This window comes from Phaethon lepturus, unplaced genomic scaffold (genome assembly GCF_000687285.1).
Source record: "Phaethon lepturus isolate BGI_N335 unplaced genomic scaffold, ASM68728v1 scaffold11475, whole genome shotgun sequence".
NCBI classification, from domain to species: domain Eukaryota; kingdom Metazoa; phylum Chordata; class Aves; order Phaethontiformes; family Phaethontidae; genus Phaethon; species Phaethon lepturus.
Genome location: NW_010542777.1, coordinates 72,890 through 98,269, shown reverse-complemented (window position 1 = coordinate 98,269; position 25,380 = coordinate 72,890). Strand labels below are relative to the sequence as shown.

The following is a 25,380-nucleotide window of genomic DNA, read 5'->3' as shown; positions in this document are numbered from 1 at the left end:
CCACTGATGTAGTCACTCCATCACAGAAGGTTGGTCAGCCATGCTGACTGTGTCGAATCACCTCCCTGTCCTCCATGTGCCTCAGCATAGCTTCTAGGAGGATGTGTTCCATGATCTTCCCATGCACAGAAGTGAGGCTGACAGGTCAGTAGTTCCCAAGGGTCCTCCTTTCTACCCTTTTTAAAAGTGGGTGCAGTGTTTCCCTTTTTCCAGTCTCCAGGGACTTCACCTGACTGTCATGACTTTTCAAATACCATGGGGAGAGTCTTGGCAACTACATCAGCCAGTTCCCTCAGGACTCTGGGGTGCATCTTGTCAGGTCCCATAGACTTATGCATGTTCAGGTTCCCCAGGTGGTCACGAACCTGATCTTCTCTTACAGTGGGAGGGACTTTGCTCCTCCAGACCCCGTCTTTCAGTCCATTCACTTCAGAGGTGTGGGAAGAGAGACTGCCAGTGAAGACTGAGGCAAAGCAATTGTTGACTACCTCAGCTTTCTCCTCATCTGTTGTTGCCAGTTTGCCAGTCTTGCTCATCAAGGGGGGTACGTTTTCTTTGACCTTCCTTATCTGGGTGACATACCTGTAGAAGCCCTTCTTTTATTCTATTTATCTATTTATTCTATTTATCTATTATTCCTTGTATTGCTTGTGAGCTCTAGCCATACCTTGGCCTTCCTGACCCCATCCCTCCACAACCCAGCAGTGCCCCTGTACTCTTCCCACGATACGTGTCCCTGCTTCCACTGCCTGTGCATTTCCTTCTTGCCCTTTGGTTTGCCCAGCAAGTCTTGACTCAACCATGCTGGCCTCTTGCCTTACTTTCCTGATCTCTTACACTTGGGGATCAAGAGCTCTTGCACTCTATGGAAAGCATCCTTAAAGATCTGCAAGCTCTGTTCTGCTCCCTTGTCCCTGAGCACAGTTTCCCAGGGGGTCCTATTAACTAACTCCCTGAACAGCTGGAATTTTGCTTTCCTAAAATTCAGGGTCCTGACTCCACTCTTTGCATGCCCCATGGACTGCGAACTCCACCAGTGCATGATCACTGCAGCTCAGGCTGCCTCCAATCTGGACATCACCAATTAGCTCACTTCTGTGGTGACCAACAGTCCAGTATCGCATCCCTTGTGGTAGGGCTGTCCATTACCTGGCTTAAGAAGTTATCCTCAATGCATTCCAGGAATGTCCTGGATTGTTTACAGCTTGCCGTGCTATTTTTCGAGGAGATGTTTGGGTGGCTGAAGTCCCTCAGCAGGATGAGAGCCTGCAAGCGCAATGCCTCCTGTAGCTGGAGTGAGAAGGCTTCATCAATAGACTCTCCTTGATCTGGCGGCCTGTAGCAGATACCAACCACAGGGTTCCCTTTGTTGCCTCGGTCCCCGATTCTTACCCATAAGCTTTCGACCTGCTTATGGCTATCCTTCAGAGACAGCTCTTCACACTCTATCCATTTTTTGACGTAAAGGGAAACACCTCTGCCTTTTGTTCCTCACCTGTCCCTTCTGAACAGTTTGTAGTCATTGATAGCAGCGCTCCAGTCATGGAATTCATCCCAACAAATTTGAGTAATGGCAACAAGCTCGTAGTTTTCTAGCAGCACAGTGGCTTCCAACTCCCCTTGTTTGCTGCCCATGCTGTGTGCATTGCCTTTAAGTCTGCTTGCATTTAAAAAATAAAAGTTTTGAATATCTACACAAAATGAGATTATAGAATCTGGATGCATAATAAAAATGCTATAAGCACTGGATTCAACTCATTTGCTGCATAAATTATGTAGAGCTCAGCCAAGCATAAGAATGTAACACTTATTTCAATTACAGATCCTATTAGTTTTGCACATAAAATTACCACTTGCAATGACTGTTGCTTGTCTGTCATGACATACAGCTCGCATTCAAATCAAATTTAGTTGCAAAGAGCTCATAAATTCTTGGACTTGCAACCGGAGTTCTCTAGCCCTGAATTTATTTTGTTTCCAAACCAATGAGGAAGACATCTTTGTTTTCTTCTCTTTTCAGAAGAAACATGCATGAACTGTATGTGACACTACAGTCCTGGTTGTAATCTGATGTGTCTATTATTATACACACTTCCAATATACCACCAGATTTTACTCTTGCAAGAGTAAAAGAACATAAGTGCACCTTCACTAATTTCACTAAATGGGCACTAAACCTGACCCTTAGTACTACTCTCTAGCAGTGCAGTTCCTGAGATGTTCTTTGTCCTAACGGTCTAGAAATACTAGGAAACATTTTGACAGAATAAGGTTCTCAGTGAACAAAGCACAGGGTGCTTTGTTCATTTGCCCTGCAACTTGCTGAGCACCCTTTAGCTCTTGTGAGGTTCAGTGTCATTGGATGTTCAAAGACAACTGTCCTTTTGCCAGACTAAGCCTCACGTTTTGAACCAAAAGCACAATTTTCTACTGCATACAAGAATAGGAAAGCCTCATTTCAACTCAATATAAAGAAAACTCCTTCTGCCTTCATGATTTTTTAAGTGCTAAATTGCTCATCCATTTAGAAATAAAAGGCAAGCTGGTTTCCTGGAGGATATCCTGAAGGCGTCCTAAAATCATGAATACATGAGATGTCAGGTGACACTTGCAAGCTAGCAGTCCTGCTAGAATCCTAGCCTACTTGAACAGCCTCTGAAATACAGGCTTAAACAGGCTACGTTAACGGTTTTTGGGGGAGTACATCAAGCATCATCGTTTTTCTCCCTCATCTGCAAAAAGCTGAACATTGGTGATTTGAGAAGCTGCTGGCGACAGCACTGGATAAGGTGATTAATCTGTACGATAATTACGTTGGAATTGATCTTGAGTAAGTTACAGTCCAAATTATTAATGAATAATTTTAAAAGGAGAGGCAAAGGGCACCTATAGCACTGGATAACACCATTAAATTGTTGTTTAAAAGAATGATCAAAATTAAAAACTCGATCTGAATAAATGAAAGGATATTTTCAACAGTTAAATACGGTTAGAAAATAGAAAATATATAACAATACGGTTAGAAAAAAGAAGTGAAAACATGTTACAAGTAAAGAAGTATTGTATTTCCATAGTAATTAAATACTTTGATTCCAGGAATGAAACAGATGTATATTTTTTTCAAGATGGAAATAAATAATTAAATATAAAGAACATTAAACTGAAAAGACACACCTCTATTTGAAGTCTAATTGAAAACAAAGCACATTTTCACTGCAGCAATTTTATAGCTTTTCCAGTCACTTCAACATAATATAAAACACTACTTTTCAACTGACTGGTGTGGCAGACAAGTTATTTGCAGATATGAATATGTAAAAAGTATCAACAACTCTAACTGAAAAATTCAAGAACCTCATAAAGAAAACTGTTAGACAGGTTTTTAGTTCTTTCATCCCACTCTGAAAGTTAGGCAGTGGACATCTGAGGTTATTCCATGATTTAGCAGGATGCTGTTAATCAGGGTGTAATACAAGCTTCAGAAACCTCCATAACCATGTCATCTCCCCAAGCCTACAAGGGAATAAGGTTGTCTAGCCCAGCCTAACTGGCATGGAGGATGCTATACACAATTTTGGTCCAATTTATTCAGCAGCCTCAGATTATGCTAAAATATTGCTAATATTAGCCCATTTTGAAGTGCTTTGCTCAGAAAATACTTTTAAAAGGAACTAATTCAAACCAACATAACTTTGTCTGTCAAATTTCTTCAAGTTGTGATGCAAGACTGCAAAACATTTTAAAATAAAAATATGTTGTTAACTCTTTTAAAAAATCAACAGCTCAGTGAGTCAAATTACAGTGGGCTTTGCAGGGTCAAATACAACCACAGTTTTCTGGCTACATGATACATATCCTCTAGTTAATCAATATTGTTTTCTTTTTATCCTGTAGCTTTCCCCTGCTTTTATCTTACTTATAGGGTTTGATTCTTTAGCTGTGACACCATCAAATAAATGTGCACTAAAAGCTTTGGTTCAATACTAATCAGAGAAAGTTTAGTTTTCCCTGTAAAAAGATCCAAAGAATTGGATTAAAATATATATTCAGTATGCAAACATATGCTTACATGGAGTTTTAGTGTCACAAAAAGGAAGAATGCATACAAATGAAGCTGCAATCACAGAATACAATTACCAGCATGTGATGGCTTAGCTGCTGATTTATTGATATATAATATATCAGTTTACCTAAGTCATATTGTCAGGTCTTATTAATTCAAGACTTAGATCTAAAACAATATTAAACAGACTCCCCTGCGTTTTATGCTGTACTATGCAAGGACACAGTCCACCTTCCAACCTGTAACATGACAAGCAAGAAGCACCTGCCCCATGCCTGCCCCCATCTGCTAGCTGTGACTCAACCTTGTATGCAGGATGCCTATGTACATACAATTAGAGGGCCTAGGCATAGCTAGGTCCACTTTATGCTACAGCTTCATCAAGTAATATGACTTCCTATTACATGGGGGCCACTTTTTATCAGTAGCAGCACTAGTTACTGACTCTGTCCTCCCTTCTCAATTCATTAACTTCTCCCTGGTATATTCCCCCTCTCGCAAACCATATGATTTCCACATAATCTTCTTTAGTGCCTCTTCTCTTTCTCTTGTGTTTATGGGTACCACTTCAGCCACAATACCTGCATGATATGCTGCTCCTCTGTCTTGTTCTTTTACTTTTGCATTTCCTCCTACAGCACTTCTTTCATCACTAGACAAAACCCTCTGATGCATTTTGTGTTACGTGTCCCACTCTGTCAATCTTTTCTTCTCAAACACTCCTATGCTCTTTTCTCCTACAAATTTTTGTAGGTTCTCTGACACCTATCCTGGATTGGACATTTTGTGGCTACACAGGCAGTTTGACAATATCCCCCTATCCAGCTTGATAACCAATGAAAGACATGGGCTGCTTTACCTTCCCAACACCAGCTTCATGTTTTTACCCCCTCTCTGGCAGAAGAGACCTGAGCCTGACCTTGAGCCAGTTTTAGGTGCTCAAAAGTGAACTGTCCTTGTAGAAAAGTGAGCAATTTTCTCCTGTTTATTTATTACTCACTATAACACAAAGGAAGGATGTGCCTACATGGCAAGAAGAGAAAAGCCACAAAAAATTGGAGAATCAGCATTTTATGGCAGATGCCAATCACTAGAACAGCCTAGCTTCTACTCCCTCACACTAGTTCACTTCTCTCTGTACTTCCTTTAAGGGAGTTTCATTTCATGATACATGAATGATGATGAGAGAAATAATCACTAGTCAGAAAGCAGGGCCATTGGATTCTCTGTGCTGTACTGCTCACCAGATGAGTGAGCCTATTTCTCCACTTCTTCAGTACTATCAAGTGCTTTTAAAAAGTCAATGATGAACAGCGCTCTCTAAGATCCATTTGGTGCTATTGCTATGGACATGGAGTAATGCTTTATTTTACTAATATGGAAAAACTACAATGAGTTGACATCTCTCTGCTGTTTTGCAACACTGGTATTCCAGATGAGCTGCCTTATCATCCATCTTAGAAGAAAGCCATTCCCCTTCCTTCTGTTTATTTTTCAAGCTACCTTGATTTACTGAGCTGTAAACCCCAGAGAAAGGAAAAATTGAAGAGTTATGCAAACTTTTCAAACCATAAGGAAAAAAAAAGGGCATGGGGGTGGCATGATTTAGGAGTTCCATCACTGGCAACACCTATTTAAATCTGATCTTGCAAGAGTTGCTTTCATCAAAAGTCAAATGGCTCTCTTGGAGTGTGGCAATCATTACAGACATGTTTATTCCAATCACATCAAAGATTGGAGCCCACCGGCAACTGTTATCTATGACTGCCTACACAGAACTGGCAACAGTGGAGACAGAAGTTACTGGGGTCAACATCAAAGAGGGAATGATGTCCTATACACATACACACACTCCGCTCCAAATATTTAACTGCATACCACATACCTGACAAGTCACAGCTTTCAATGCGCTTCAGATCTGCATCCACCCAGAAAAGCTTTCCAAATTTGTTGTCAATCACCAGTGCTACTGGTCGGATTAACCCAGTTGTAAAAAGCACTTCTCTCTCTGTGCCATCAAGGGCTGCACGCTCAATCTTGGGAGCTCGCTCTTGCATGTTGGTGAAGTACATGTACCTGAGAACAAAGACACAAGCCACTTAACTGAGAGCTTCAGAAGGGAGGCAATTCACCTTTGCACACAGTTTATACATTGTAAGTGGGAATGGTTGACACAGGGATGACTGCGGTGACTGTTGCTCCCAGATGCGAAGATCCAGATCTGTCAGCTGCAGAACCCCAAACATTTGCTAACTGGCATATTGAGATATCCTGAAATGAATAGCATTTGTCCTTAATATGCCAGGCCATAAAATGCCTCAGCACTCAGCACTGGCAGCACTGTTTCTGCAGTGGAGGTGGAGGTTGTAAGAGACTAGCACAGACTTTCTGCAACCGTCCCTGGGTAAAGTTGTCCCCATCTGTCAATCAAAGCCCAGCAGCTCTTTCTGACAAAAAACATTAACCCTCACCGCCTCTCTTTCTGGGTTGCCTTCTGCCTCAGCAAGTAGAAGTTCCTACCAAACTTGAGAGGAGCAAAGATCACAGAAGGAAGAACAACTGAGGATGGCATGTTCTTGATGTCTTAGTTCCATGAATTCTTTACATCTACCTAAGCCAGTTCAGCTGCAAACAGAAGCAGTCTGTGCCCTCCCTCTGCATAAGGAAAAAAGAGTTTGTGCACCCAAATGATGAACTGAGAACTCCCTCAGGGAAAAGTCCACCATTTTTCAGTGGTGGATAACATGGGCAAACTCCCTAATACAGTGGGCTACATTGCTGCATAGCTTTTCATGATGGCACAAGGAGGAGAAGCAGCAGTCACAATGTACAGTCAAGGGAGAGGTGGAGGGAAGGATTTCTGGAACTAAGGCAGAAGTTGTTCATTCAGTTCTCCCAGGTAGTCACGCTGTTCAGCATGGTCTCTTCCCCATCTTCTCCTCCTTTAATTTAAAACCAAATCTTTAAATCATTTGAAAACCTGACTAGAAAAGTTGAGAGTTTGAGAGATCAACAAACCCAAACTCCCATTTTAATAGAGAAAGCAGATAAGCTTTTATAAATACAAACTATGTGCAAGTGACTTAGTCCCAATAAGGTTAGACTCTTTCTTCTAAAACCCCTCTCCCCACACCAGTTTTTGGGCAGGGTACATTGTGTGTTACATAAAATACCAATCCTAGAAATGCTTCAGATAGAGTTGCTGGTTACTACAGAAATACTGTCATTCAACATCTGTCAAGCACATCCTAAGCCATTTAGTGGTAAATTGGGATTTAAGCACCTAACTTATTAAAGAGAACAGTAAAGGTCCATCTTTGACCACTAATAATGAAGCTACTAACCACCTGAAGTGGAGATGGGGTCTGCTGAATCTAACCAAAACCACTTTGCAGAAGAACAACATATTTTCTTTCTGTGGGAAATCACTCTAGTGCATCCTACCTGTTTTAATTCATTTCAGAAGTTTTTGAGATACACATCAAGACAGAACTGACTTAAAAATGTATAGAACATAAGGGGTTTGTTTGTTTGTTTAACTTTATACTATTACATTAGCAGGAATAGTATCATATGAGAGATCCCTTTTTTCCCCTGGAAACATTTGTTTTATGATGATGTAATATTTATAAGCCAGATTCCCAGCTGATATAAACACAATGTAAACTCTCCTGTTTTTCTTATTAGGTGGCAGGACTGTGCACTCATATAGTGAACAGGATAAGGTTTTGCTTTGCTTTCCCCACCTGGGTTAGTTCCTCACTATAACCAACCACAAGGCTGTGTTGGTACACCAGAGGAGGCAGCAAAGGAGAAAACAGGAAGAGAAAGCTGGATACCTTTAAAAGACAGAATTGGACAAGCAGTCACCTGCATCCTGAACAATTAAATATGCGCAATCTCCTTTTTAAAATACACAGATGCAACACAAGATTCACTGACACAGCTGACATACATGCCAGGAGTGCTTTGTACAAGGTACAGAAAGTAATCTCACCCTCGCTCTGCATTCACTACAATGGCTCTGGGCTTGTCATGATCCCCTCGCAGCACCATCCCAATTGACTCGCCATTCAGCCTGTGGACATTGACTGAATTTGTGGCCTCACAGGTCCAGTACAAGGTATGGCTGTATATATCGATGCTGAGGTCATGTGGCTGCTTCTCTGGGTTCTGGCTTTGGTTTGGAGTACTCATGACAGTGAAAGGCTGCAAGACAACATATAGAACACAATTTCCAGTAATTATTCTGACTATTGACTGAAGAACACTGATTGCACAGAAAGCATGGTTTATGTACCTGATGGTCCAGAAACACCTGAAACCACCCACAATACAGTTAGTGAAAATTGGAAGGTCAAAATTTGCAGGGAATCTGCATCTTCAAAGCTATGTGACCAAGGTAGAGGAAAACACAGACCAAATGAACCACCATTGCAATCTGCACCTAGCAAGTACCGAAGGGAAGCTAGACTATAACAATTAGCACCTAGTATAATCCCAAAAAGCAAGAGTAAAACTTCTTCAAAATTCATCCACACCACAACCCAGCTATCTGCTCATCTCAACATACCTCCTCCCAATCTTAAAAGAAATGGCCAAAAAATAAAATCGTCATCTCTTCCTTTTAAAGGAACCTGTAAAACCTCTGAGTCCCTACATGCATGAAAAGACCAGTCCATTTCCATTGATATCATGTCATATTGCTTAGATACAACTGGCCAAGAACTAAGAAAACATAACTTGCCCATTTTCCACTTAATTTTATATTCTTTTTCAAACCATAAGTTTTAAATAATCTGTTATCTTGACCTGGTAGTTAAGCTATGTTAACACATAACACTGCCTGGAAGAACAGTACACTTCTTTCCACTGTTATGTGAATAACTAGCGCAAAAGAATAATGTCTCCAGCACAGTAAAATAATTAAGCGTGTGGATAAGCCTACCCCTATCTGGCACAGCAATCAACTCTACATTCACTCAGGTTTAACTACAGCTTGTATAGCTAAGATTTTTCATTTTGAGAGAGCTTTATAATGATGACAATATTATCACACAATTGGCATGTACGATATTGATTTTAGAATACAATTTATCTGTCCTGAGTATAAATAGTGACTCTGCCTTACTTCAGAGACCATCCTTAACTAAAGATTACAATTCAAGGCTTATAGCTTCAGATACATATGATGTACTATATTCTATTACACTTCTTTGTGTATAAATTGAAATCATGATCCTAAAAGCCTTCTGTAATTTTCACATATAAATATACATGAATAAGTGCTGGCAAGAGTAAAGTTTAAACCAATGACTCCTTGCTGCAGGGGATGGAAGGGGAAAGTCAAGCATAAAGTACAAAGCACACAAAAAGACTGACACAAAACTATATACACCATGTAAACTTGCCTGAGTGCCATCATCTTTGGCTCTTTTTATAATATTCTGACGTCCATCCACCCAGTAGATCAATTTATCTAAGGGATCATAATCAATAGCCTTGACATTCCTTAGACCATGCATAGGCAGGATAATATCTGGACTTTGCTGATCATCTGGTATCATCCGGCTGATTGCAGATTTCTGGCTAAACAACAGGAAGCTGTCAGGGGCTGAAACAAACCAAAACAGAATGCACAGAATTTAGGGCAAAATCCCAGAGAGACAATTATATTCACAGGGAAAACTAAGGTAATTCATAATTGCAGATTTTTGCTATTAAGTTGAAAATGTTTCTTTATGTACTTCTGGAGGGTAAATGTGCACACCCTCACCCAGGTAGTATCTCCTTTTCATATTATAAAATAACTATGTTCCCCACGTGGAATTTAAGTAACACCAGTGACAGTGGACAATACACAGTCACAGATCTTCCTATATTTCTATGTTTTTCCTATATTATCACAGAATCATTTAGGTTGGAAAAGACCTTTAAGATTGAGTCCAACCATTAACCTAACATTGCCAAGTCCACCGCTAAACCATGTCCCTAAGTGCCACGTCTACATGTCTTTTAAATACCTTCAGGGATGGTGACTCAACCACTTCCCTGGGCAGCCTGTTCCAATGCTTGACAACTCTTTCAGTGAAGAAATTTTTCATAATATCCGATCTAAACCTCCCCTGGCACAACTTCAGGCCCTTTCCTCTCATCCTATCACTAGTTACTGGGGAAAAAAGAGACTGACCCCCCCGTTTAGGTAGGTTGTAGAGAGCGATAAGGTCTCCCCTCAGCCTCCTCCGGACAGAACAACCCCAGTTCCCTCAGCCGCTCCTCATAAGACTTGTGTTCCAGACCCCTCACCAGCTTCGTTGCCCTTCTCTGGACATGCTCCAGCACCTCAATGTCTTTCTTGTAGTGAGGGGCCCAAAACAGAACACGGTATTCGGGGTGCGGCCTCACCAGTGCCAAATACAGGGGCACGATCACTTCCCTACTCCTGCTGGCCACACTATTCCTGATACAGACCAGGATGCTGTTGGCTGCCTTAGTCACCTGGGCACACTGCCGGCTCATGTTCAGCCTCCTGTTGACTAATACCCCCAGGTCCTTTGCTACAAGGTGGCTTTCCAGCCACTCCTCCCCAAGCCTGTAGTGTTGCAGGGGGTTGTTGTGACCAAAGTGCAAGACCTAGCACTTGGTCTTGTTGCACCTCATACAGTTGGCTTCAGTCTGTCGATCCAGCCTGTCCAGATCCCTCTGCAGAACCTTTCTATACCCTCCAGCAGATCAACACTCCCACCCAACTTAGTGTTGTCTGCAAAGTTACTAAGGGTGCACTTGATCCCCTTCATCCAGATCATTGATAAAGATATTGAACAGAACTGGCCCCAATACTGAGCCCTGGGGAGCACTGCTTGTGACTGGCTCCCAACTGGATTTAACTCCATTCACCATAACCCTTTAGGACCAGCCATCCAAGCCAGTTTTTCACCCAGTGAAGAGTACACCCATCCAAGCCATGAGTAGCCAATTTCTCCAGGAGAATGCTGTGGGAGGCAGTGTCAAAGGCTTTTCTAAACTCCAGGTAAACAACATCCACAGCCTTTCTCTCATCCACTAAGCGGGTCATACTGCCATAGAAGGAGATCAGATTTGTCAAGCAGGACCTGCCTTTCACAAACTCATTCTTTTATTCAGTTAAAATTCCCTTATACGCTACTGTGCCAGGATGCCTAAAGCTTTGCTGTTTTTTTTGGTTGTGGTGGTTTTTTTTAAGTCAACAGTCTGTTTTCTATTCATGTGCTATTTTTACTAAAAATTTAAATTCTTATTGGACAACCGGTAAACTGGCAGGCTTATAGTATCACACACAGGGGGAAAACAAACTTCTATGAATTTCAAGTGCATGTGCACATTGCATAGACTACTCCGGAGGCTGTTTTACTGGATGTTATTTTTGCTGACTTTATTAAACACTTAAGAGAAAAAGACATTTTTTATTTAGAATTTCTCTTCCACCCAATTACACACTTAGTTAAGGATGGGGAAAGCTTCAGTCACACAGCTGAATCACCTAGAAAGCACTTCTAGTAAAACAAGAAAGACCAGACTTGACAGTGCTGTTATTTCTAAGATTTGAAATACAAATCTTCATTCCTAATTAATATCACAAATATGGATATAAAACTCCATACTCCATCCTCATATTTAAAGATCACCTTTAAAGATAGAACCTTTGAAATGGACTTGTGATATCTCTTCCCTTTCTATACTGAAATGGATCACAAGCACCTGGGAGCACCAAGCATGGAAGAAGATAGTAGCAAACAAAAAGCCTTACAACTACAGTTCCTGCTGTTGGGATCCAAGGTATAATGAGCAGCACAGCCACACCTAAATCCATTTGGTATGGCAAGGCACAAGTGAGCACAATGGCCATTATTTTGCACACAGTCATTCAAGCCATCCTGACGTGAAGAATGGAAGACCAATATATCCATCACAAAATCCAGATGGCCCTGAATAAGTGTCCTGTTCTTCCCACTGGTCTTGTCTGCTCTTTCTATGCTGTGAAGATTCCAGTCTGTCCAGTAGATGTAGTCACTGTATTGGGTTAATCCAAATGGATGAGGTAGATCATCTGCTATGATTTCTCGTTCTTGTCCTGCAAACATAAGGATAATCAACTAAAGGACAATTCCCAGGCCATGAAATGAAGAGTGTGACTTGCATAATGAAAAAGTTTTTCTTCCTGTTTTAAAATAAAATCTCATTTCCCAAGACGGCATCATGGGATTCATTATTAAGCAGTATCTGCTCAAGAGGTAACCTAAACACTTGCATTCAAAAACCTTATCCTGATAACCTCTTGCCTATAGAGCAATTTGAACTGCCACTGTATCATCATTTAAATAAATACTACTCTATATGTCTCATACTTATCATCCCAAACAGATATCAGAAAACGTATTCAAAAATACTGTCAGTTCCAGGAATCACTTAGGACAATTAAAAAAACAATTAATATGCACAAAAGCAACAACATACAACAAACTTGAGATCCACAGAGGAACAGCTATCAGAAATTATGGTGTTTCACTCAAGAAACACGAATCTTTTGCAGTGCAATTTAACAAACAGTTATCCCAAGAGATGAGGAAACGATTTGTTTGTCAGAAATCGCAATACTCCTACACTCAGTGGCTCAGTTAGCAACATTCACAACAGATTTAACACTTTCTAGAGCATTAGATAGCCTCTGCCACAGATGCACTACTGAAGTCATTAAGTCTTACTGTAAGTCACCTTCCTAAACCTTTTCAAGCATAAACCTCTATGAATGTCTGCACTTTACATCAACTGAAGAAGATGTAGCCTTCATCAGCATCATCTCTTCCTGCCTCAAACAAATGTCCAATGCTAGATTCTACAGAACACCTCATTTTAATTACCTGCCCTACTTTCCATCACACCCTCTCCCATTCAGCCAGGATTGGAGAAGAAATGAAAACTCCAATAACTAGAACATGAAGGCATTTCCCTATAAACCACTAGAGCTAAATATAGAGGCAATCTTCCCAATTACTTTTAGGCATCTAAAGTGTCCAAGTTAGGGGCACAGATATCCTGCATACTTTCAGGTATTTCTTAGAGCAACTCTGGTCCACAATGATGAATTCAGGATATAGGGTCTTTTGAAGGAAGCAGATAAGCTGTCTAATTGAATTTGGATAGCCAGTAGATGGAGGAAAATCTCTCAAAAGAGAGATTTTTTTTCCTGCTGGGTAATGTTTATAATGCCCAAGATTAAGCGGGGACAGCATTCATTCATCCACTTTAGAGTGCTTTATTATGAAAATATTATTATGAATTTATTATGCTGGTGGGGTAGACGTTTCTATCAGCAACAGTCATTCAGATCTCTCCTGGCAAGGAGACCAGCACTACATAACACTGGCCAAGTCTAGCAACACTTCCTTAACTGATGAGCTGTCTTGCTAGAAGTCTACCTGAGTCTTTATAATCTGCTAACTAAAAAGACATTATACAACATTATTGGCTTCAGCGCTCATCCTTCTAGTTTCTCACCACAAATAAATGTTAACAGTAGGTTCAGTTTTAGAACCTGTTTAATTTAAAACAGATGATTTAAATATTGTTTCTTCTCAGTGCCATAACCAGTTTTTAGCTCAAGCTTGCCACTGGCTATTTTGTTTCTCTAAGTATAAAGCAGAAGCCTTGTGAGAGCTTTGATAGATAATGCACCCTGGGTGGAAAAAACATAAAGAAACAATCTTACTGCAATTTCTAAACAATAACATCCCTTCGGTAGTTGCCATCCCAAAGCAACAAATGCAAGAAATGCAAAATCAGTGATAGCCTCGGAATCGAAAACTGCATCACTCTGTTTTCCTAAGCTTAGTAGATTCTCTATGCTCTGAAGATATGCAGACACAATAACACCTTAAAAAAAATCTCACTCTAATGATAGCTTTTCACAGATTTAAAAAAAAAAGAAAAAAAAGAGTTGCAGGGAAATTATATATGTCATCCATCAGAGCATTGCTGTAACAATCCTGTATGAGTTTGCTTAAATACCATTATGTTCTGTCACATAAACTTTGATTTTTACATTGGAATCTGAGAGGCATTAATTCCCATCTCAGAAAGGCCACTCCTTTGAAATGGAACAGGGATAGGATGTTGGGTCAGGAACTTCTGGACTCCATTTCTGATCCTAACTTTGATTCACTGTGTGATATTTGGAAATTTATGTGAACTCATTTTTCTCAAAAAGGAATTAATATCTGCCTCAGCTAAAACCTTGAAGACCATTTAATATTTACAAAACATCTGGACAATACAAAAGCTCTATGTCAGCTGCAGAAAACAGAAGTCCCTTCTTTTACCCAGTTAGTTATCATGTCAGTATCAATGTGAAAGTTTAGTAAATCTTAGCACACCCCTTGTATGTATAAACAAAACTCACATAGAAGATATGAAAATGTGTAAAGTTGTGTACAAAACATGTTATGCTACACTGCAGAAATAGCTGCACAACCTTTCAGATTGCAGGAAATGCAAGCAGTAGTTTGGTTTTGAACTAATACAACTAGTCTGAAGCTGGAAACAGAGATAACACTTCAACAGAAAATTAGTGTCCAGACTGAAAAGTCAGGGGTGGTTTACAGTGAACCTATAAGTTGTCCTCACTTTGAGAAACTCAGAGGTCACTTCTGCTTTGGTAAAACAAAGACAATTTCATATCAATACACAGAAATAACATCATATCTCACCATCATTATAAATCATCATATGGTTATTAATTTAGAAAGCTTTTTTTAATCTCCTTAAACATTTAATTCTCCATTTCCTCTCATAAAAATATACACTCAGATTTAATATCAGTTATATTATTCCAATTTCCTATTATTCAATTGCCTTCCTATGGTCAGTGCATATTTCTGTACTGGCTGGTGTAATATAACACTAGATTACCTAGCATATTTGATGACTCAATCATGCTTGTGTCTAAGTCAGTCCAATATAGCCTTTGGTCTGCATAATCAATAGTGAGGTCATTGGCACGACCCACTTTATCCACCAAAGTGATGCCGTTTGTTCCATCCATATATGCTCGAACAATCCTAGGTTTACCTCCCCATTCAGTCCAGTACATGTACCTGCAACGAGAAGTGGAACAAAAAGAGCACATCAGCTATAGGTTAAGATTATGTTTAGTGCATAGTTTGATTTTTCTAAATTTATTTATTTTTATTCTTTAAAAAACCCAAAAACAAACAAACAAAAACCCCCAAAAACAAAAACACGTTGTTATGTGTAGTATTACAGTACTCCTTTTTGAAAGAAAGGCAGGAAAATATGATTGACAATTCTTAATTTTTCATTGCAACCCATAGGGTTGTGGAGCGTTTCTCATCTTTTCAAAGACTCTGAAGAAATGGAGCTATATAAAGTGTCAATTAAGTTGTCACGTAGAAGAATATGCGTACAAAGCTTTGAAAAACGACACTGTCCCTTACCCTTTGGTAGGATCAAGAGCCAGAGACCTTGGGTTGTCCAAGTCCTTCCACACAAGAACCTGCCTATACTGTCCATCCAGGCGGGCTACTTCAATGCGATTGGTTCCCGTATCTGCCCAGTAGAGGTTCTTTCCTATCCAGTCAACAGCCATTCCCTCGGGATAATCTAGCCCAAATTCAATCACATGTTCAACAGAGCTCCCATTCATGAAAGCTCGGCTTATGGTCTGAAAAACAATTGTGTAAAAATATTACAGCATTTATGGATACCCCACTAAAATAATAAAAAAACAAGTATTATGAAGTTCAGGGTACAAAAAGAAATTAGTAAAAAAAATCAGTCAGTGTTACATTTTTTAAAATAGATACCTGTTGTCAAAAAAGATACAGCAATTCAATTCACAGGATAAAAAGACCTGAATTTTCAGAAAGCTAGTGTTTTCTGATGGCCAGTCCAAGATGTCTTTAGAGGATATGATTTTCAGAAAGCACTATGTATCTGCAGATTCTTCCTTGCCCCTACTCCCTCTCTCCTATTTGCACTTTAAAAAAAATTTGATTCACTGTAATGTTTTAAGTCTCAGAAACACATCTCTATTCAGAGAAATCTGAATTAAATTGTTTCTCATGATCGGTCACCTGGAGCAAGTTTGTTATTTAACATTTTAGTTATGCACATTCAACAAAACAAGGACTGTGCACATATAAATAAGGCACTCCTAACAAGGAGCACTGAACAACTCCCAGGTAAATAACTGGTAACTTCCAGGACCAATGGACAATTACACACCCTTGTTATCAACACTAAGCATTCTACATACCTGTTAATATTTCAGCTATTAATTTCTTGATAATTTGATAAACGAACATATCAGGGTAAAGACATTTTGTATTTTTAAAGGTAACTGTCAAAACCAGAAATCATGTAGTATATTTTTACAGGTATAACTCACATCTCAGAAAAAGTATAATACTTTTTTGAAAATGAGTCCTTATATAACCAGAGGCAAGAGGAGATCAGGGAAGCGGTGGTCACCAAAGGAAAGGGACATGACTATGGGCTCTGAAGTTACACTACTTGCTGCTAAGCTGCAGGAGGTGGGGGGACAGGGGGAATGAAAATCTAGACACGCTGAAACATACGCTGATACGTATGTGAAAATACAGTATGCTGGATAATTCAGGAGGCCACAAACAAGTAAAATGTTTTCCAGTTCTGCACAGAGTGAGTTGAGACTGGGATCTATGCACAGACGCTGTTGAAGTAATATATTTTCCACTGTAAATGGTTAAGATGACCATAGCTCCAGCTCTCTATGTGCTTGTGTGAGATTTATTTAGTAACTGTGTCTGCAGTATGCGAATTTATTACATTGGCACCTTCCTGAAGGAAAGGTAACCACATTACAAGCAGCACTTGTTAACGCTGAAGCACAACCCTCATTAGTCCTCACAGAGAGGCTATGGAACCTGCATGTACCCTGCAGTCACTGAAAGTGAGCTTTCCCCTATTGTGGCTTAGGCACATTGGCAAAGAAACTTTGATTACTCTTGGAAAAGCTATTAAGAGGCTAAACAGAGGAAATCCGTTCCAGTGAAGTGAATCTGTCATTTTCTACCACTACTTAATTCACTTCAAAAAGCAAAGTAACATGAACAGCACAACAATCACTTTAGCATGCACCTGGATGTGAACCAAATATGTCACAGGAAATGTCAAACTCCTGGGGAACACACTAAGATAGAACTTGGGGCAGGCAGGGGCTTAACACAGTGTGGAGGGCACTGGACATGTTCCCTGGCCTTTTCTGTGCCAAGCTGGAGTCACAGACTAACAGCAAATAATAAAGTTCACTTGCCAAATGTTAATATTGAGTAAGATTGCCTTCAAAGTCAAAACCGGAAGAGGATAGAAAGCTCGGGGGTTGCCAAGCTCAATGTTTAAATTACTATATGACAGGAAAACAACTTTTCTACAATAGATACATATATGGATGCAACACATGCAGCATCCAAGATTTAGGCATTTGGTACGAGCAGACACCACTTTGGATTTCTATTTGAAGCAGGAAGATGCCTGTCACCCAACTGTGCATTCAACAATGCAACTGTCTTCATCTCCAAGAGTCTCCTTGGATGCAATGCAATAACAACATTAGCAACTGCAGGACAGATCATGTAACAGAGACCTTTGTTAGATCAAAGTAACTGCTCTGTGGCTTTATATTCAGGGAATTCACATGTCAGTAATACCTTCAAACTAACATCAGTCCAATAGATTCTGTTATCAGAGACATCAAAATCCAGAGCAGATGCTTCCTTGACTCCAGTGAGAGGAATAGCAACATCATTATTATTGGTTTCAAGGGAAATCCTATGAATTGCTGCTCTGCTTGTGAAAACTAAGAAGGCTTCAGGAATGATGCAAGTCTTCATGTCACTCAACAGCTCAAGGCCAATAGGGCAGGCACACCTGGTCTCTTGGGGTGTAAAGAAACACAAATGGCTGCAGCCTCCATTGTTCTCTGCACATGAATTAGTTCCTTAAAAAAAAACCAAAACAAAACAGATATTGGTGCATTGTGGAGGTAGGGGGAAAAGGGGAGGGGGAGAGGCTGAGCGGAAATGCAGTGTAATTATAATTTTTCAAAATAAGTTAACACTATGGTCTGTCAACAAGAAATTCTTAAAAAACCCTAAACATTCAAAACTGTTTCTTTCCTTCTACCCAAGGATTAGGAAGCTGGGCCTGTCCCTCCTATAGTACAAATAACAGTTACAAACATATCCTTCTAGTTTCCACAAAGATTAAATTCCTCCATTGAAGGCAGGTAATTACATACGTGTTCAGCTTGGTTATTTTTGGACAAGTACCCCATCCTTGTATCTCTTTGAAACCATCACTATTACAGATGTTCAATGACACAAAACAGTGAGAAAAGAGCTGGATAATGGCAGTTATTTCCTAGCCATTTAATTGAAAACTGAGAAGATTGATTAGCAGACGCAGTTCCAACAAGATCACCACAATCTCACACTTGTTTTTTCATGTGAACAACCATGACTAGGTGGGGAGGCAACGTGGAAGGAAAAGTAAGAACCAAAAGAAAAATGAGCGCCTTTCTCCATTGCTGGAACTAAGGATTTAGGTATTTAAAAACTATTACCACAAAAAAAAAATCTCCGAGATCAGTCTCAACCAGGTTTCTTTTAATTTTCCCTTTTTAGGGCATATGTATTTCTGACTGATGCTGTTAAGTTGCAGCTTGAGGACGTGATTATCCTTCAAGTAAAGCTTCCTGAAAGCCTGGAAATCCATGTACTGGCAGGGTGTAATTTGACAACCTCCTTTATGTGATTTTGTTGCAACTATTCTCAGTGATTTTACTAGCTGACCAACAAATCTGTTTACTGCTATGCCCAGACTCCAGTGTTCAAGGTAGTAGACAGATCGGTGGTGAACATGCACCTTTCATGAATTACTATTGAAGCTAGGAGGTCCTAAAACACTGGCTGCACCTTTCAGCAGATGCAGCATAAGAACACAGAGCTCCAGCTGCTGATCCCATGCTAAGGGCAAGATTTAATTAAGATTTAGGTATGATTTAGGTGTTAAATATTTAAGTGTCACATGCTTCAAGGCAACATTGTAATGGCCACTAATTCTGCCTATACCACCCAATATAGTAAAAAGCATTCTGCTAACTGAACATCACTAGGACTTTGTACTGGAAGAAAAAAGCAACAGAAAATGGAGCAATTCTGTGAGCACCAGAAGTAATGATTCCTACAGACTGGAGGCAGGAATAAAATTCTCCTCACAAAAATTCAAAGAGTGTAGTGGAAGCTGTGGAAGACTCATGTCAAATGTCACTAAAAATTGGAAGCCCATACTTCTTTTGCAACACTGTATTTTCCCAACTTTACAAACAATAGGTACAGTTTTCCTTTAACATGATTCAAACATATGAGACCACAGTTATTCTCATTACAAGTGATCAACAGTTGCTTAATGAAAGTTAAGACCATCTAGAAACTACTACAGATCCATCCTATCATTGCTCATGCTCACCAAACACTTTGGTAACACTTGTTGCTTTAAGGCCCATTAAATCTGGCAGCTGATCAATAATGATGTCTCTGCTAGCCTTTGTCTTGTGAACTCTTTCAATGCTTCGTCTCTGCCAGTCAGTCCAATAGATGTAATCTCCCAGCAGTGTGAACCCAAATATATGTGGAAGCTTATCTTCTAGGATGGTTTTTCTCATTGTTCCATCAACATTTATGACCTGTGGGATGCATGAGAAAAAGAAGAAATAATCTTCTCTAATGCGGATACAATTAAAATGGCAATATCAACCATATTTTGACAATTCTTCTATTTTTAGGCAAGAACCTCCTGAAATTCACAGCATGTTTCTTTCAAAAGAATATACCTCTAGGTTTGTTATAAGAAAAATACATTGGAATGACAAGACTGAAAGTGGCTTATCTCACCCCTTCTCCATTGAAGTAACTAAGCAACATGAATTTAACCTGCATCAGTTCAAACCACAAAAGGAGTGTTTTTTGGGATGGGAGTGAGGTTCAGGAGATTTTTAATCTATTCATGTCTTGGTCTCACTACTGAACTCTCCCCCCAGAAACAAGGGATTGCTGGAGTGACCTTCGGCACTCAAATCACGGGGAACAGAGGCCATCAGAATTCTTTCAGGGCACAAGGCCATGTAGAATCTGCACTTTCTGAAATTTCTTTTTTTTTTACCATAAAAGAATTAAGTTTTTCTCACCCTTGTGATAAGCAAGACCTTTAAGATGTGGAATAAGTATTGACTTGTGCAAATTTGTATTCATAAAACTGCAGAGAGACCAAAATACTATTGGAGATTGGATTAAGCCCCACAGATATACGCCATTGGTTAATTATTTCATAGCCAATTACTACAATGATTTTGTGCTACTCCACTTTGCTTGGCATAAGAAAAGAGATTCATATAGTCTGACCCTGATCGATAATCGTCAGGCAAGATAGGAAACTAAAACGTTCACATACAACTCCCCATACCACACACCTGAAGTCATCTCCAACTACTATGCAAACTGCAATAATCTTTTCAATCATCCAGACATCTCCTACCCACGGCAAAGAATGTATATTTATAAGAACCCAGGCAAACTATTTATTTGACAAATCCCCAGATACCTCTCCATCCTCCTTCTTGCAATTGGTAGCTGCAATGTAATTACAGTATTTTTAAGGTGCTACTTGAAAATTTATGCAGTGACCAGCATCAAAGTTCAGTATCATATTAAAACCAAAACAAAAGACCACAGCTTAAGACAATTTATTTTCCAGTGTGATTCAATCAAATCTCCATTTGTTGTTGGAAATGCTTCACAGGTGGACAACTGCTGTGCTTTAATTTAGGCTACCATGGCTTATGATTGAGGTTTTAAATAGTCTCTTTTCTATTATTTGGAAATTATTTGTTTATTCAAACTAAAAAAACCTAAACCTGTACCTTGTAGGTGATTAAATTGCCCTCACCGTGCAACACTTTTTTCTTGTGATTTAAAGACAGCTATGGTATTTTCAACACTGTATTCCTCTGACTTTTAAATGGCTAAGTGTTTAAGCAAATTTATTTCTTATTTAAAAATGTCTATAACTTAAATGCAAAGTAATATGAAACCATTAAATGCCTAACAATATTGTGGTTAGTCAAAATCAATCATCAGTTTTACCACAATTTAATACAGATACTATAAACCAGCAAGTTATAAGGCTCTGTCCATACATGGTAAGCAGCAGAAGCACCTACAATTTCTTTTTTTAACATGACCAATGACAATCACCACATCTTACTAAATTAGCATGTGAATTTCAGTATGTTCGTGCACACCTATGATAGATATCCAAATAAACTAAAAAATGAAATCTCCATTTTGAAACCTTATAATACTTTACAAATTTATGAAAACAACACGCATTTCTTCTGTGACACAGTTAATTTGGGTACAACATTTCCCCTTTAGAGAAACATAAATAAGATGTGGTCACCAATTTTACTTTATGAATTCTGAAAAAAATTGTCACATGCTAGCACACTCTATTAGGTTTGCATGGCAAGGTTTTGGTAGATGGGGGGCTACAAGGGTGGCTTCTGTGAGAAGCTGCTAGAAGCTTCCCCCATGTCTGATAGAGACAAAGCCAGTCAGCTCCACAACAGACATGCTGCTGATCAAAGCTGAGCCAATCAGACGCGTTAGCACCTCTCTGATAACATATTTAAGAAGGGAGGAGAAAACCCCTGCCCATTACTGGAGCAGGTTTGCTGGCAGGGCTTGTGACCCCACAAATTCTCTGACTCGAGTCTGTTTTGCCCATTACAGTAACTGGTGAGTGATCTCTCCTTGTCCTTATCTTGACTCAAGAGCCTTTCATTGTATTTTCTCTCCTCCAGCTGAGGACGGAAGGGATAGCACAGCTTGATGAGCACCTGGCAGCCAGCCAGGGTCAGCTCACCACACATGGGACATGTACCAGGATCTTCTAGCCACCACCAGCCAAACAGCAGAGGTGAGCTGTCAGCTACTGCAATCCTGTATTTACCTATGCTATACAGCAAAATCATCACTATAACACATTCTATCTTGCAACACTAGAGTGCAGACGTCTTCAACTGCAGAGGAAAACAGCTTCACAAGAACTTTAAGACTATCTAGCAGCTTATGTGTTGAACACATGCTACAATGTAAACCTCTAGATTCCTTCCAGACAAAAAGCCTCTTGCTGGACACTGTTAAAAATAACACTGGCATTCCCGAGAACTAAGTTTCAGGGGAGTTTTGTGTCAGCCCATCAGCCTATGATTCTTCTACTATTTGATGAAGTAGCAGAGACTGATGATTAATGCATTTTTGTTTTACCAAGATAAATAGAGTACATTAAAAAACAAGGCTGTATCTGTGGTTAAAAGCCAAATGATTCTGCAGTTATCTCATTACATCATGTCCAGGCAAACCCCAAATGCTCACTTAGTTGAAACAGTATCAATCCCACAGGCAATACTGTGGGTTCAAAAGTTCATCATGCGTACTCAGGTGCTGGAGCCAAACTGCTGGCACACTAAGTAAACAAGACACCATTTCCTTTACAAGAATGCATCAGCAGGATGATGATCAAACTACCACATTTCCAACTACTTTTAGAGATACAGACAGTAAAAGTATAACTCAAATACTACAGCTGCGGACTAAAATACACCAGGCAAAGATTGGATCCAAGGATGCAGAAACACACATTATTTAAATCCATGCGCAGCTGTGGATGTTGCAGATGACACCAAGCTGTTGAACTTCACAAACCTCAGGAAGTTCAACAAGGCCAAGTGCAAGGTCCTGCACCTGGGTCAGGGGAATCCCCAGTATCAATACAGGCTAGGGAATGAATGGATTGAGTAGCCTTACCAAGAAGGATTTTGGGGTACTGATGGACGAAAAAGTGGACATGAACCGGCAATGTGCACTTGGAGCCCAGAAAGTCAATCATGTCCTAGGCTCCATAAAAAGAAGCATGGCCAGCAGTCGAGGGAAATGATTCTCCCCCACTTGCGCCACTCTTGTGAGACCCCACCTGGAGTGCTGCATCCAGCTCTGAGGCCCCCAGTGTAAGACACGCATGGACCTGTTGGGGTGGGTCCAGAGGAGGGCCAAAAAATTGATCAGAGGGCTGGAACACCTCTCCTATGAAGAAAGGCTGAGAGATGGGGTTGTTGAAGTGCTTGCTCTCTCCCTCCTAAACGTCCCTCCCCCCAAGTACTGTGGACAGAACACCTAGGAATCCAAGCAGGCTTCCCCTGGATGCAGAAAGGCAGCTCTGATTGGAGGATTTTTCTGTGCCATGGGCAGTCAGGCCCTCTTAAGGGTAGCTAATTTGTGGCAACAGGCAGGAAACGCTAACTAACTGTTAGGCTATCTTCTAGTAGCAGCTGGGGCTAAGCTTGAACAGTGAGCTATTGCATGCAATTCAATATAGGTACATATACATAGTCTTTACTTCAAATTTTGCTGCAACCCATCTTCCCAGAGATTCACCTCTACTCTAACATATTAACCGAAACCATGAGGATGCAACATAAAAATCTACAAACAGGCCTCACAATATGGCCAAAACCACAACTTTTACTAAAATGGCACAGCTAATAAAATACTGTGTTAACTCATTGTTTAATATCAGAAATCGTGTGTAGCCTGCCAACCTGGGTCAGGGCAACACCTGGTATCAGTACAGGCTGGGGGATGAAGGGATGGAGAGCAGCCCTGCCGAGAAGGACTTGGAGGTACTGGTGGACATGAGCTGACAACGTGCACTCGCAGCCCAGAAGGACAACCATAACCTGGACTGCATCAAAAGAAGCATGGCCAGCAGGTCGATGGAGGTGATTCTGCCCCTCTACTCCACTCTGGGGAGGCCGCACCTGGAGTCCTGCATCCAGCTCTAGAGCCCTCAGCACAGGAAAGACAGGGACCTGTTGGAGTGAGTCCAGAGGAGGGCCACAAAGATGGTCAGAGGGATGGAGCACCTCCTGTGAGGACAGGCTGAAAGAGTTGGTGTTGTTCAGCCTGGAGAAGAGAAGGGTCAAGGGAGACCTTACTGCAGTCTTCCAGTACTTGAAGGGGAGCTTGTAAGAGATATGGGGACAGACTTTTTAGCAGCGTCTGTAGCGATAGGACAAAGGATGTTTTTAAACGAAAAAAGGGTAGATTCAAACTAGACATAAGGAAGAAATTTTTCACAATGAGGGTGGTGAAACACTCAACAGTGTAGTAGAGAGGTAGTATAAATGCCCCATCCATGGAAACATTCAAGGTCAGGTTGGATGGGGCTCTGAGCAACGTGATCTAGTTGAAGATGTCCCTGCTCATTGCAGAGGGGTTGGACTAGATGACCTTAAAAGGTCCTTTTCAACCCAAAGATTCTATGATTCTAACTGCAGCCAAAGGGAAGCTGTTAAGGTACATTCCTTATCATTTAGTACAAAGAGACTAGAATAGGTTTTTTTCTACTCAGGGTTTTCATCCTCTTTCTAAAACTGGTAAGTGGACCTCAACTTGAGTCAAAGGATAAATGCAACACTAAATCTTTGTGCCTTCCATAGGAAATACGGAAAGACCCCCTTGAACAGAGGCACACACTAGAAGTCTCTGATTAGTCTGAAGAATTCAATGACAAATCTCCTAATGAGGCATCGCCAAGCTCAGCTAAAATCTGTTGTGAGCAAAATGAAATTGACGTCAAATACCTTAATGAACTAAATTACACAAAAAACACGGTAAGGTGATAAGGTGCGATTTTTTTTTTTTAAGATGTTGCTGCAGTGTATGCAAAATGATTTAACAAATATTTCCAAAGGTAACGCTCAAAAGCTCTTGGCTCTTTGAAGAAGATTAAAGTAAAACAATGCAATTAAACTTTACGCATCCATGGCATTCATGTAGTCAAGTTATATTTCAGGTGCATCTGTGAAAAAAACAACTATTGAGCATACATATGGGATGTCTTTTGACAGCACAACAAAGAGAACTCAGACACCTTGCTCCTATATTTAATTCATTAAGATAAAACAAAATTTATTCAATTGCTACAGACAAAGCTGTAGTCAAATGGAAACCCATTCTTGGGCTGAGCTAAATCACTATGTGAGCAGTAAGCAGACATAGCAGGTTGGTAATGGTAAAACAACATGACTGCCATATTATTAGGAGACCCATGTGGTGGCCTTGTGGGTCTATGACTCTTCTCTTGTGGATCTGTTCCTCTTTCCC

The 25,380-nt window shown here is 40.2% G+C and overlaps 1 protein-coding gene across 1 annotated transcript in view; it reads right to left on the bottom strand.

Moving 5' to 3' along the window:
- Positions 1 to 5,948: 5,948 nt before the first annotated feature.
- LOC104621623 (low-density lipoprotein receptor-related protein 5) overlaps positions 5,949 to 25,380 on the bottom strand; it is a gene marked incomplete at its 3' end in the record, with an annotated part of 80,334 nt that continues 60,902 nt past the window's right edge. Inside the window, exons 6-13 of the mRNA XM_010288155.1 lie at positions 19,625 to 19,841; positions 17,806 to 18,095; positions 15,553 to 15,779; positions 15,008 to 15,192; positions 11,850 to 12,173; positions 9,475 to 9,677; positions 8,061 to 8,272; positions 5,949 to 6,139 (exon numbers count right to left, since the gene is read on the bottom strand). Of these exons, the coding sequence (XP_010286457.1) occupies positions 5,949 to 6,139; positions 8,061 to 8,272; positions 9,475 to 9,677; positions 11,850 to 12,173; positions 15,008 to 15,192; positions 15,553 to 15,779; positions 17,806 to 18,095; positions 19,625 to 19,841 (1,849 nt within the window). The remainder of the gene's footprint in view (positions 6,140 to 8,060; positions 8,273 to 9,474; positions 9,678 to 11,849; positions 12,174 to 15,007; positions 15,193 to 15,552; positions 15,780 to 17,805; positions 18,096 to 19,624; positions 19,842 to 25,380) is intronic.